This window comes from Mauremys mutica, chromosome 4 (genome assembly GCF_020497125.1).
Source record: "Mauremys mutica isolate MM-2020 ecotype Southern chromosome 4, ASM2049712v1, whole genome shotgun sequence".
NCBI classification, from domain to species: domain Eukaryota; kingdom Metazoa; phylum Chordata; order Testudines; family Geoemydidae; genus Mauremys; species Mauremys mutica.
Genome location: NC_059075.1, coordinates 79948543 through 79963085, shown reverse-complemented (window position 1 = coordinate 79963085; position 14543 = coordinate 79948543). Strand labels below are relative to the sequence as shown.

Genomic DNA, 14543 nt, shown 5'->3' with positions numbered 1-14543 from the left:
GCTTTGCTTCTCCCTGAGGGCTAAAATTGGTGTGTTGCCCTCAGTTATGTTACCACACAGCTCCTCTAGGCAAGCACATTTATTCTTAAGGTGAAAGCACTACAGAGAAAACCTATAAAAAACTATAAGAATTCCTACATGCATGCTAGCTAACCAGAGGTCATCCCTAACTCCAACCTCAGGGTTGGGTAGGTTCAAACTCACAGCTGGGTTTTTCCTATGGTTACAAGTTCATATACCTCTTAGATCCAGAACCAGAACAAAGGCTGGGCACATCAGCCATTTCTTTATACAGCTTGGGCCTTTGATCCTGGCCTTCTGTAACAAGTAATCCGGAGACAATGCCCTTTTCCTCATGGCATAGCTTCAAAAGGCTGGGTATTTGCATAAGTGGAGTTGGGAAATTTGCATTAACTTCTCTGTAGGACTTCCCCAAGAAATCTACTTAACATGTATTGTTCTAAAAGTCCATACTTTTAGAACAATACACATTTTCAGTGTAGTGCTTTGAACTCCCAGGTCTTATATCTGTCACATCTGTTATATCTGTATGAGAAGTTACATACAACCCTGGCCCATGATAATACATAAATTTAATAGAGTAAGGCCATTTAAGGATATTGCAGGAAATGTCCATATCTGTCACAGGAATCTCAGTATGATAACTGGAGACACATAGCCCCTCCTCCTCAGTCTCTAGAGCAGGGGAGAAAAGATAGCCTTGTGGTTATGGCACCTGACTGGGACTTGGCCTCCATCCTGGCTCTATCAAAGACTCACTGTGTGACCTTCAGGTGAGTTATTTCTATGGGCCTTTTGTTCCTCCCTCGCTCAATAAAATGGGGATGTTGGACAAATTAGCAAATATTCAATATATGCTGTAGCAGTGCTAAGTTGCCGTCATTCTTACATCCATTCATGAAGCTAGAAGTGGTTAGGCCACCTGCACTTCCACGTGCAAACCTGATCACTGTACAGACTGCTTGTCCTAGATGATTAACCCTTACCCCACACAGGGCAACTGAGTGTTGACCCGATGGGTCTATGTGTCTGGTCGCTTAAGGGAATTTGCATCCTGCTGGAATAGTTTTAAGTGTAGCCACCTGACCCCTGTGAAAGTTTCTAGCCATCTTGTTTCCTGCCAAATAAAGAAGGAGCTAGTGTCATAAAAACCAGTTAAATCCAATCTGGCCTTGTAAAGTTTGTGCACTTAAAATCATTGTGTTTACTTTGATTTAGTTGCTGTTCATTTGTGTGTTTTTTTTCCCCAGATGGTCTTTTGCTCCAGACCCTTCCTTTTCTGAACTGGCAGGGAAAAAGAAGAAGGGAAAACTTGTGTTTGTGTTACACAGTCTTGACAGCAAAGCAGAACTCTTCCCCAGATAATCTTGGCATTTCAAAAGCACACGCACATTTTGCAAAACCCTCTCCCTAGTCTGCAGGCTCCTCTCTCTCTGGTTCTGAAAGAGCCAAGAGGTAGCAATCTGGGATCTCAATGTGCAGCATAACAGCTGTGAAATCCAGAGGGGTCCATGTGATTACATAGCACTGTAGTAGCCTCTGCAGAATGATTAGTTGGACTCTGGATAACAGAATCCAAGGACTGAATAAAAGGGCTGTTGAACCTGAATTAACCTCTCCTCCCTAGAGCTGGATCCTTCAGGTCAGGATTAGGGAATAAAGCTTGGTTTGTTTTGTTTTTTTGAGATCAGGAAGTTTGCACTGGCCAGGCCCTGCTGTAGGTAAAGAAAGGACTTCAGCCTCCAGGGTTGTCAATCTGCCTACCTTCAATTCACATTAAACTTGATTTTAAAATGGGCAGGGAATGCAGCCGGAACCAAAATGAAAGGGGATGATGGAGACTGGGGATATTAGTAGGAGTAGCACCAAAAGCAGCAATTTACAAAGATAAAATGTGGCACTGGCAGGGAAGGCAGGATCTGAGAGCCTGAGCATAGGGAGGCTGGATTCAGCCCTTGAGAACTCATTTTACTTCTGTCCTGTCATACAAGCAGCCTGTCACTGTGAATGAGGTTGGATCTTGGCAACGTGACACTGTTAGAGATTAGCCTCCCCTATTCTTTCAAGTTCTCTTTCGCTGCTCTTGCCTTACCCCCTTCCTGTTTGTAGTTCTGTCCCGTATAACTTACCACAGCTGCCCCAGAAAACAAGTGTTTGCATTATAAATGGGGAAGAAGGTGGAACTGCGTGACTGACCCAACATGCAGAGGCTGTTTGGCAGGAATGTCAGTGCTCATCTGGGTATGTATCCAAAGATTCCCTCCAAAAACCTCCCATTCAAGTTCCTATTTCACTCCTAACAAATCAAACGTGAACTAAAATCCCAGCTCAGCTATTCATGAGAATTTCCTCAGAGCAGAATCTTGTGTGGCTTCTGGGAGGATGTGAGATATGGCCTTGTTTCTGGTTTGAATCATCTCCTATAAACCCATGAGTAATGCTGTCCATACCCACAGCCAGCGCTCCCTTCACCTTCTGCACAGCGAGTTGGCTGCACTGGGATTGAGCCCAAACTCATCCTGGCTTTCAGCCCTTGGCTCTAAGCTAGGGTGACTGAGTTTTGGAAATGGAAAACCAGAACACCTTTTTCTCCAGAGTCCTGCCCTGCAGGAAAGTTTTGAAGATCAGAAAGGAATAGAGTGAGGTCTCTGGTGTTGCATGTGTCAGAACTCTGCTTCGCACTCCAGAGCACCTTCTGGTACTCTCTTCGAGGGGCCAGGAAGGAATTTTCTTCTCTCCTACTCCTCTGCATGACAGCCATACACAACTGTCTAGGTACATTGCAACTGGGATTGGCTGGTTGTTATGGATTTGATGCAATGGCATGCTGCATAGTGAGCAATGCGCAGAGCTTAGGAGAGAACAAAGCAAAATGGGCTGAAGCACATTTGCCACCGTTGGTGGCAACATTAGACTTGCTGGACTCTTGGTCTAATCAGGTTTAACAAATTCTGGTGCCAGCCATGCTAATTGCTCAATCTGGCCAAGAGGAGATGAGCTTTGGTTCAACTGAGGGCCACTAAACTCCCTGCCCTCTGTCTATTTTTAGCACCTCTCCACACATCATCTGCCCAGGTGAATCCATTGATCTCTCTTCTTCTGATAGCTGTAATTTGAGGCTATTCATTTCCAGGTACAGACAGGGCAAAGAATTATTCTAGCTTCTTTCATAGTAGTGCAGAGTCAGTTCCTTTCCACTACATGTTACGGTGTGATCCCTTCTGGAGTATATATGTGTTCCCCATTACATTAGTATCTAAGCCCACCACAATCTTTAATATATTTATTTATCTCACAACACCCCTGTGTGGTAGAGAAGAGCTGTTATCCCCCATTTCACAGACAGGGAACTGAGGCCTAAATCCTCCTTTAGGTGCCACTGACACTTTCAAAACTTCCACCTTAACCCTGCCGACTGACCCTTTAGGTGCCTACATTTCTGTCAGTGGACATTCCCAAAGCTGCTTATGCCCCAGTTCCATGCCACAGCTAACAAGCTGCTCAGAGCCCCGGGTGCCCCAAAGCAGGATTCTCAAACTAGGCAGGAGAATACCTGTCTCACCAGAGAGGCCTGACCTGAGCACAGACCTGATTCCTGATAGATGGGCTGAAGCATGATACTGTCAGAAAAGACAGCTGGGGCACAGGGAGACCTAAGGTAAATGTAAGAGAAGTGTGCTGGGAGCCCCAGGGTGCAGCCTGGGATTGTGGGGTCACTGTGACCCCTTAAGTCTCCACCCTGGGCTGTCTCTCACAATGCTTTGCTAGTGACAAGCAGCAATCCCCTCCAGGCACTGTTATCACTCAGCACAACCGCATGTGGAGCCCCCCGTCCAGCTAGAATTGCATGAATGCTTCCAGAGCTGCTCATGAATCACACAGAGAAAGGCGCCAGCCAAATCCCCCTAACTCCCAGCCTTGTACCTCAGGAATATACCATCGTGCACTGCTCACGATGAGCAGTGCAAGTTTATTAATGAGTTCTCCACTTCATCAATGGAAAGTGGATATACACCAGCCTTTGTAAACCTGAGCAGATTTACCACACACTTCAGGCAAACTCACTGGGTAAAGATAAATAGTAAAACAAGTTTATTGGCTACAAAAGGTAGACTTAAAGTGATTATAAGTGAGAGGCAAAAAGTCAGAATTAGTTACCAAAGAAAACAAAATACGCGCACAATCTAAATTTTAAACCTGTAAGACACTAAGCAGTATTTAGATCAAGCAGTTTTCTCACCCCACTGGATGTTACAGTTCATAATACCCAGGTTTCACCCTTGAAACCTGGGCCAGTCTCCTCTGTTGGAGGCTTCAGTCTTCTGAGTGTCCTTGTTGCTTGCAGCATAGGTGAGGGAGGAGGAAAGGCAAAGCCTGGGGCCACGCTGTTCTGTTTTATACCCTTAGTCCATGTGCTTGGAGAGCATAAGTCCAGGCATGTCTGGTAAGTATTGCTGATTCACCAGGCAAGGTTAAGCAATTCCCCTGGTGTGCCTTGTGCAAGTGTGTCATTGCATTGTAGCTCCCTTGCTGGACAATGGCTGTTGATAGTTGTTTGACATCTGCCCGGGTATTGGTTATGCCCCTCGTTATTGTCTTTGGGGAGCTAGAATCTGGGGGCTTCCCAAACCCACTGCATATTTTAGTGACAACCATCCAACACAGTCTCATAAGTTCATATGCACTGATGATATACATATTTAGCTGGAACAGTGGGTTTTAGCAGATCAGAACCTTTCCCATGATACTTTACAAGGCATGCTTTATATGCAATATCACAATGATATACTAATAATGAATACAGGGGGTACGCTGCGAGTGTCACAAGAGGTATCAAGCATGAGCAGGCGAGAGAGGGTTTCAGTTGCTCAGATTCTAAGCTGCCTTGGGTGCCTCCTCCCAGGAGAGAGTTCACAGCTGAGGATCCTGCACAGAGAGAGGCCCCTCTCTTTTGACCTGGCACATCAGGACAAACACTTAGTTGTCTAAACCCTGCCTTCTCCCCAGGATTTCCCTGCTGTATGAGTTTATGTGGCGCCCTATTCAGTTTGCTGGCTTCTGAGGAGCCCTTTCTCTAGCAGGACTTAGATGCACTAAATAAGGGGGAAGAGTTGGGCTAAGTGCCTGCTGAGGATTCCACAAAGCAGCAGGCCAGATAGCCATTAGGGGTTGCAATGCCAAAGTAACCTTTCAGGATTTGTCCTGAGAGACTTTAGGCTCCTAACATCCATTGAAATCAATGATCATCTTTCAGTGAAAGTTAGGAGCCTAAATACCTTTGCAGATCTGGGTCTAACTGACTGGCCCAAGATCACATGGAACTGAACCTGGGTCTTCCAAGTCCTAGTCTAGGGCCCTAACTACTGGACCATCTTTCCTCCCTTAAGCTCAGCTAAGATCTTCATTGCCTCTATACTTCTTCTGAATGGGCTCTTGCCCCTTCATCTGGCTCCAGTTGGTGTAACTATCTGCTCTGTTGCATTTGGGTTGGAGAGATCTCCTCAGGCCTTGCTTGCCAGCTTCACAGAGGTTTTCTAGTTGCCTTTGTTGCTTTCATTTCAAGCTGGCAGCTGGAAGGGATAATTGAAAGTATGGAATCCAGAGCTCTAAACAAATGAGAGACATGTGAAGCCACTGCAAAATCTAATTTAGAAAAGTGGGGTCATATGCTGGCCCAGTAGAATGCTGCCATTCAGCTCTCTCCTTACCCCAGCTAACTGCAATAAATAACCTACAGCAGGGGTAAGCAACTTATGGCACACATGCCGAAGGCGGCACGCGAGCTGGTTTTCAGTGGCACTCACACTGCCCGGGTCCTGGCCACCAGTCCGGGGGGCTCTGCCTTTTAATTTAATTTTAAATGAAGCTTCTTAAACATTTTAAAAACTTTATTTACTTTACATACAACAATAGTTATATATTATAGACTTATAGAAAGAGATCTTCTAAAAACGTTAAAATGTATTACCGGCACGGGAAACTTTAAATCAGAGTGAATAAATGAAGACTCGGCACAGCACTTCTGAAAGGTTGCCGACCCCTGGCCTACAGTTTAAACAGCCTCAGTCCTAGCAAATTCCAGCAGCACAGGAGATCTTATCCCTGTAATTTTTGAAGCTGTCCCTTTCTATTAAAGTCCACTTTGCTTGGTTATCAAGTCTGTTGTCATATGCTTCCCATTATGTACTATTGCACTGCAACTGGCTCATAATACCAACTTGAGCAGCACTTTTCATCCCAAAGCATTTTAGACTGCAGGAAGAAATCAGTGAAATGCAGCAATCTGTGGGGTGGAATGCGTCAGTTTGTCTGCATCAGCAGCTGTACAGAACAATTTTTAGCAGAGAGAGTTAGGATTTAACTTCTCCAGCTGAAAACCCAGGAGAAGGAGTTCAGTCACTGGCGATAAGTTACTGAAATTTGTCTACCTATGTTCTTGCAAAAGATGTCTTGGGAAGGCTGAGTAGCACCTCGGCTTTGATCCTCACACAAAGGACAGCAGCAAAGCACCCTATAGCCATGCCTGGGCACTGATTTAAGGCTAAGAGCACCACCCATTGAATCACTATCACCACTTGTTGCAACTCTTTATTTAAAATCTCCCAATCCAAATTCTGACCAGGCTTGACTCTATTTAGCATGTGAGAGCGGATGTGGGTGGGGACTGGCTGGCTGTCCACATCACAGAAATTGCCAACAGAGAGGCCAAGGAGCGAAAGGCAAATGCGCTCTCTTTTGAGGCCTGGGGTTGGTCTCAGGCATAGTGGGAGCCTGGTTTGTGGGGAGGCTTGCACTGCTGTACTTGCTCTGGAAGGACTTTAATCTGCAGGGTTGTCAGACTTGCCTCTTTCAACAGAACGAACATTTACACACACTCAAAACCCAATGGAGCTTTATTCCTAGAGAAGTAATTTTTTAAGTTAATGCAAGAGGCCTATTTGCTTGTGATTTTTCTCCTTGTGTTGAGTCCCCTGTTTGTTCTGGCTGTGAATTTGCCAGGTGAACGGTCTTGGGTTTGGGTAGTCCTCAAATCTGCCCTGCTATGATGAAGGATATAACCGTTTTTAAAAATGGAGTGTTTAGAAACAGAGAAAAGAACCAAAATTCCATCTTCTGAGGCAGAACCTGCAACAAAACAAAAAGGGAAGTGGGCAGCATTTTCCACAGCTTAGTTCAGTTTGATCTCCTGGAGACTAAGTACTAATGCAGTAAACCCTGGGGGTTGAGATGAACCCCCCCCGCCCCCCCCCACACACAAAAAAAGCAATTGAGCCACCTTGCCTCCTGGCCCTTGGGGTTTGTCAAGCCTGAGAGGGTTAAAGTCTAGCGAGATTGAAGTTACTGAGCTAAGTAACTGTTGCCCTGGCTTCTGTCTCTCACTGTGTCAACCTTTGGGTTTGTTTACTTCAGTCAGAAAAGCAGAAGCTATCATATGATTGCTCTCTATAAATACACTAGGGGGTAAACACCAGAGAGGGAGAAAATCTATTTAAGGTTAAGGACAATGTTGGCACAAGAATGAATGGCCATGAGCAAGCTTAGGCTGGAAATTAGGTTTCTAACCATCGGAGGAGTGAAGTCCTGGAACAGCCTCTTGTTAGGGGTATTGGGGGCAAACAACCTAACTAGTTTATGATGGGACTTGATACATTTATGAACAGGCTGATATGACGTGGTTACCTGCGATAGCAGGGGACTGGACTCTATGACCAGGGAGGTCCCTTCCAGTCCTATGTTTCACCAGGAAAGATGGAGAGGCAGCGACTGCCACTGAGTAATTTAGGTCTTGTCTATGCTAGACTAATTTTCCTACAAATAAAAATGTCGCTCAGTGACCACTCCTCCCTTGGGAGCATTAGGGTAAACTCTCAGCCAGCAGCACACTAGCACACTTAGATGACCCAGGGCATAGTCACTGAGTTTTCTTTTTCCCTGGGGGTATCCACCCCCTGCTCCACCCCCTCCCCTGAGGTCCTGCTCCCCCGCTCCACCTCCCCCTGAGGCTTCACCTTGCTCAGCCTCTTCCCTCCTCCAAGGCCCCGCCCTCAGCCTGCTTCTTCCTGCCCCGCTCCAAGCCTTCCCCCAAGGCCCAGTCCACCCACTGCTCCCTGCTCTCCGCCCTCCCCCAAGCGCCGCTCCCAGCCACCAAACAACTGATTGGTGGCAGCTGCCTGAACAGCTGATCGGCAATTGCTGCTGGACAACTGTGGCTAGAGGGTCCTGAGTACCCACTATTTTTTCTCCCGTGGATGCTCCGTAACTGGAGCACCCATGGAGTTGGTGCCTATGACCCAGTGGTTAAAATGCTGTTGGCCAGTCTACAACAGTGTTGCCCATTGTTACTATCATTGGAGGTGCACATGTGGGCAATGGTGAGACATTTTAGGAGAAAAGGACTAATGTGGACATCCCCAACAACTCTCCCATATACCCAGTCCAGCTCGCAGTGGGGCTAGTTGGAGTTGGGTCGGAAACAATGCATTTACTGTGCCTGTAACATGCCTAAAACTGATTCCACCATTCTCTTAAGCCTTGAGCCTGAAATGAACCTTTTTGAATGAGTGCATTATTGGCAGCATCAGGGTGAAGTTTTGTCATAGCCTGGCTGCTGCCAGTGGTGGAGTTTTGGCTGGTCCCTCATCCCTCCCTGTCACAATATAGAGTTTGTTTCGTGCCTTTCTTACTGATGCAAGCTTCCAAAAATGTTTCATAACCTTCAACGACTAGTGCTTTGCAGTTTGTTATTCTGTGTCTCATGCTTTTCACTTTTTGGCTGGACAGATTTTATAGGATCTCAAAAGTGCTGCCTAAGAATTAATTGTTCCTTGACACTCTCTTAGATCATAGGTAGGAGAGATACAGGGATCCACTTTATCTGCTATTGGAAAACAGCCATTTCTGGGGTAGTGCATACCATCTATTTAACAATGCATAGCAACTCTGCACAATGGTTTAGAGCAGGGGGGTCTCAAACTCAAATGACCACGAGGGCCACATGAGGACTAGTACATTGGCCTGAGGGCTGCATTACTGACACCTCCCCCCACCGCCCTCAGCCCCGCCCCCACTCCACCCCTTCCATGAGGCCCTGCCCCTGCCCTGCCTCTTCCCACCCCTTCCCTGCCCTCATTCCAACCCCTTCCCTGAAATCCCCACCCCAACTCCGCCCCCTCCTGCCCCCAGGGGGTGCAGGAAGGATGTGGCATGTGGCAGGGGCTCAGGGCGGGGAGTTGGGGTGTGGGGTGCAGGAGGGATGAGGGGTGCGGCAGTGGGTTGGCGTGCAGGATGGGGGTGGGGTGTGGCAGGGGGCTCAGGGCATGGGGGCAGGGGTGCGGCAGGCAGCTCAGGGAAGGGGACTGGGGTGCAGGAGGGGTGCGGGGTGCGGCAGGTGGCTCAGGGAAGGGGGTTGGGGTGCAGGGTGCAGCAGGGGGCTCAGGGCAGGGTGTCGGGGTGCAGGATACAGCAGGGGGTTGGGGTGCAGCAGGGGGCATAGGACAGTGGGTTGGGGTGCAGGAGGGGCCCAGCATCTCCCATTGGCTGGGAACAGGGAACCACGGCCAGTGGGAGCTTCCTGAAGCAACAGCAACACACACCCCTGCGCCTCTCTTCCCCACGTTCTTTCCGCTTCCCGGAGCAGTGCGGGGGCAGGGCAGGCAGGCAGGGAGCCTGCCCTGCCCCCGGTGTGTGCTGGGCTGGAGCTCTAGGTAAACACTGTGGGGGGGGGGGCGAGGAGCTCATGGGCCGCAGAAAATAACTTTGCGGGCCGCATGCAGCCCGCGGGCCGCATGTTTGAGACCCCTGGTTTAGAGCAGGAGATGAGAAAGAATGCTGTGTTCAGTTAGAACTGCTGGGGGAATTTAGTTATGAAGATTGGAATTACCTGAATGGCAATTAGCCGGGACACAGGAGTTAAAACTCCATCTCCTCCTAAAAATACCAAAGTCAGTATTGAATCAGTGCCTCAGAACGCTGGTGGGATGCACTGTGGTGCAGGAGGTGACATCTTAGATGTTGAGTTTAAAATTAAGGAACTCTTTTCAGCCTTCTTGGATGTTTTGCAGAGAAGGTGGTAGGCCCCAAGTCCTGGCTGTTCTGGTCATTCCAGTCTGCATACTAAATTTCCCCCAGCAGTTCTAACTGAACACTGAGTTCTTCACTTCCTGTCCTAAACTGTTGGCCATGGCTGGAGATGGGACACTAGGCAGGGTGGGCCAGGACTCTGAGGTGGCACCGAACAGTCTCTGTCTCAGTTGCTTGGCTCGCTGGTTCTTGCTCACATGCTTAGGGTTTTACTGATCACCATATGTGGGGTCAGGGAGGAATTTCCCCCCAGGTCAGATTGGGAGTGACCTTGGGGGAGGGGCGGTCCATCTTCCACTGCAGTGTGTGGGTGTGGGTCACTTGCCAGGATTATCTGGGTATCTCTCATTTAACCATTTACCTGCAATTGTGGGGGCCTTGGGCACTGCTCCACCTCGGTTCCTCCTATTCTTTGCCTGTGGTGCATAATAGTCTAGTTTCCTTGGATACAGGGCTGGCTCCAGGGTTTTTGCCTCCCCAAGCGGCCAGAGGGGAAAAAAAAAAAAAAAAAGCCGTGATCATGATTGGCGGCAGCTCCACCGCACCTGGTGCTACTAACAAAATTCATGTGGTGGGGTGAGGCTGTCGGGTTCGGACTGTGAGAGGGGGCTCAGGGCTGGGGCAGAAGGTTGGCGTGCATGGGGATGAGGGCTCCGAATGGGGTGCAGGCTCTGGGGTGGGGCCAGGGATGAGCAGCTCAGGGCTGGGGCAGAGGGTTGGGGGACGATGGGGTGAGGGCTCTGGCTGGGGTAGCAGGCTCTGGGGTGGGGCCAGGGATGAGCGGCTCAGGGCTGGGGCAGAGGGTTGGGGTGCAAAGGGGTGAGGGCTCTGGCTGGGGTGCAGGCTCTGGAGTGGGGCTGGGGATGAACAGCTGGGCAACAATGGGAAGAGAGGACTCCTTCCCGCAGCTCTCTCTCCTTGCAGCACCAGCAGCACCTGGGCTGTGGGAAGGGAGAGGCGCCTCTTCCCGCTGCGGCAGGTCCAGGCTGCGTTGGTCGGGGCTGGGGGAGGGGTGCCTGTCCCTCGGCTGCAGCAGCTGTATGCCAGGCTGGGTCGGGGCTGGGAGAGGGGCACGTGTCCACCAGACGTGGCAGGTTCCACGTTGGGCTTGGTTGGGGCCAGGGGAGGGGCACCATGGTAGGTCCAGGACTTCTGGGGAGGTCTCTCTCCCCCAGCGCAGCTGCACGGCCGTGCAGTTTAGGGGGAACTTAGGAGCGGAGAAACATGGAGGGGGGCATGTGGCGATGCCTGGTGGGGGGCAGGCAGGGCTCAAGTGAGCAGCAACACCAGCCCCAGCCTTTGGGAAGTATGCTAACCCTATCCAGTATGTGGATCGCTGCTCACCCAAGTCTTGCCTGCCCCCTGCGAGGGGAGAGGGGCTTGGGTAAGTGGCTCTGGCCAGCCCCACATGGGGGTGGGAGGAGGCTCAGGTGGGGTCGGGGGACTCGGGTGACTAGCTCAGGCCCCTCACGGTGTCTTATTTTCCCTTTGGGAAATATGTTCACCCTAACGTTGGCCTCATTTCAGTTGTTGGGTTTAATGTGTGGGTGTTGGTGGTGGCCTGGGAAACACAGGAGGTCAGACTAGATGATCTAGTGGTCCCTTCTGGCCTCAAATTCTATGACACTTTGTGTCCCACCCCAGAAGTGGCCACATTGCAGCAGCGAGTGACATGCTTGTTGCACATGTAATCTGTATAGTGCACGAGGATAATGCTGGCACCATAGGTGTGTGCAGCTGTGACAAAACAACCTGTGCCCTGCCCCAAAGAGTGGACTACACTAGTGTAGTATGTTTCATATTGACTTTAGCTGATGGCAAAGCATTTTCTTGCAATACATTTGTTAGGCCAAAAGAATGGCTCCCCAAATCCTCTCTGGGGCTTTCTTAGGAGACAGTTGAGGAGGGAAGTTAGGCACCCAACTCCCATTGACTTTCAGTGGACGTTGGGCCCCCAGGTGCCATTTGTGTCTTGACAATTTACCACTCGTATTTATCCCAAGTTAACTCATTGGCTTCAGTGCAGCTACACCTGATTCCCACTGTCATAAGTAAGAGGAGTGTCAGATTCATACACTGAAGAAGTGTCTTGAGTTGCAAACTCCCTGTCCGTTTTTGTCCCACTTTCCCAGCAGGTGGCATTGCCTCTGCTGCATGCACTTTCAGGATACCCTAAGGCAAGCTCTTCAATTCAGCGGGATGCTATTGGATTTATCTATGCCCTGCTGATCTCTCCTGCTTCATTTTTATTTTCCAGAGAGACGGTATTCCAGATCTCGTCCCAAGGCAAACCTGCTGAGCTACTCTTCCCACAGCGTGACGGCTCGGCAGCCCAGCGAGACGGCCCTGACGCCACTGACGGAGCAGGAGGGCGAGGCTTACTTGGAGAAATGTGGCAGCATCCGTCGCCACACCGTTGCCAATGCTCACTCGGATATCCAGCTCCTGGCCATGGCCTCCATGATGCACACCGGGATCGTGATAGAAGAGCCAGACAACAGTGACAAATGCCTCCTCCTGCAGCCCAGCTTCAGCCACAGGCAATGCTCCAGTGAGCCCAGTATTGCTGATGGGCCGGAAGGACTGGTAGCAACGGGCAGGCAGGAACCTACGGAACTGAACTGCACCTCAGTCAGCTAGAAGGGATGTCCCCTCCAGGAGAGATAACCATGTGCACTAAACCAAAGGATGTTCCTGCTGGGAACGGTGGAGAACATGAGCCTTGGGGATGTATTTGCTCATGTTGTGGGAACGGCCTATGTTCTCACGTCTCTTGGGAAAGGCACCTTAGATTTTTCTCTCTGACTTTCTAGGATCATTGTCAATGGAGGTACCAGGCTGCTCCCAGGAGAGCATTCAGGACTGAAAGGGTTTCAGCGTTAAATGCCACTGTCTCTGTGTTCTGTAGAGTTTCTTCTTGAGCTGTTCAACATCCAAGTTCCACTGCTGTAGCCTCAGATTCCTTCCCTTTTCTTTTTAGTGAAAGAAATTAATCTGAACATTTTTCAATCTCATGCCGAACTCCTTGGTCTCATTAAATGGAGCCCTCCTCCAACTCCCAGCAGCAGCTGGCGAGACTGTGCTAAAAGCTCACTTGGTCCTTGGCCTTTGTTGCTAGGATGGTGATGCCTGAGGTTGGGTTTTTATTTTACATGTATTGTACTCAGGGATTAAACTTTGTGAGTCTTGTGGAGAACTCTGCCCCAGATGCTTTGTGGTTTCTGAGGGTGGAGGAGGGATTTCCTTTCTTCTTTGCTCCCACTGCATACAGGGGAGAGACTTCACCTGACTTAGCGAGAAGCCCAAATCAAAGTGAGCTAAAAAGCTCTGAATGGTTTTTCCTTTGAGAGTATTGCCTGTCCATGTTCAGCCCCAGTGTGCACCCCAATTTGAGGTCAGTGGAGTCTTATGGGGAATAAATCGGGGCAGGATTTGGTCTCACATGCCCTACTTGGGCTTTGGCATCAGGCGTGCTGTCAAAAATGTTAGGGTTATTAGAATTCCACCATAAGGAGAAACCGAAACAGGTGGCATCCAAGAGAAAAGGGGCAATATGGTAAGTGAGGGTGCGCTCCTGCATTCGAAAGGTGACTTGAAAGTGGCTTTTCGAGCCCAGGCATGCATGGGTCCAACCCTGGAGCTAACATGGGGGAAATCAGCTTTTCGATTGGTGCCTGAACTTCTAGCTCTTACAGAATTTATGAAATCAAAGATAACCATCTGGGTGTAGAGACAGGAACTCTAACTCTGTTTGCAGCTAGGTCTGGGGTTGTTGTTTTTGTTTTATCTGGAAAGCTGCAACTTGTCCAGTTCTTAAGCAATGTTAGTGTCTGTCTGACAGCGCCATACAGTGAATTCCACTCTGTCTGTTACAGAGGGACCGGTAGGTACTCCAGAAGCTACTCCTGTAAGAGTGGAGTCAACCTGCTCCACAAATCCCCCTAAATATTCTGCTGATGTCTTGCTAAACAGAATTGTAAGTGTAATTACAAGCTGCTTTGAATTTCAGACTCCATTTAAAAAGGAGACACCTCCCCATCATCTCTCAGTGTTGCCTGCCCATGTTCAGCCCAGATGTGCACCCCATTGATGTCCCCATGGTCATCAACATGCACATGTGGATGATAAATAAATCCATAAGTGGAAAGATTTTCTCTACCTGCCAGGACCTGAATTCTCATGCTATAGGTAATGACTTTGTGTAAGGTCGGCTTTTGCAAGGCAGTGAGCACAGCTCCATTCCCATTGACTTCAATGAAAGTGGAGGTTGTTGGGCATCTCTCAGGATTGGGCCTCAATCGCCCAGGCAATGTTGGGAGTAGAGAGTCTTCCGAAGCTGCTGTTAGCATCAGAAATACCAGGGAGGAGCCCTGAGCACTGGAGCTCTTTGCAGCTCCTGTGGTTGGTAACTGTCGGTCTACAAATGCATTTGACAAGGGCCT

General features: G+C 49.2%; 1 protein-coding gene across 10 annotated transcripts in view; it reads left to right on the top strand.

Moving 5' to 3' along the window:
- Positions 1-13294, top strand: part of PRR5L (proline rich 5 like) — an 81603-nt gene extending 68309 nt beyond the window's left edge. For 9 of the 10 annotated variants that reach the window (XM_045013819.1, XM_045013815.1, XM_045013814.1 and 6 more), the window contains one exon: positions 12359-13294. In XM_045013819.1, the coding sequence (XP_044869754.1) occupies positions 12359-12741 (383 nt within the window). In that variant the 3' untranslated portion in view covers positions 12742-13294. Of the gene's footprint in view, positions 1-1271; positions 5896-12358 lie in introns of those variants that run through there. The other variant, XM_045013821.1, reaches the window with a different exon arrangement.
- Positions 13295-14543: the final 1249 nt, after the last annotated feature.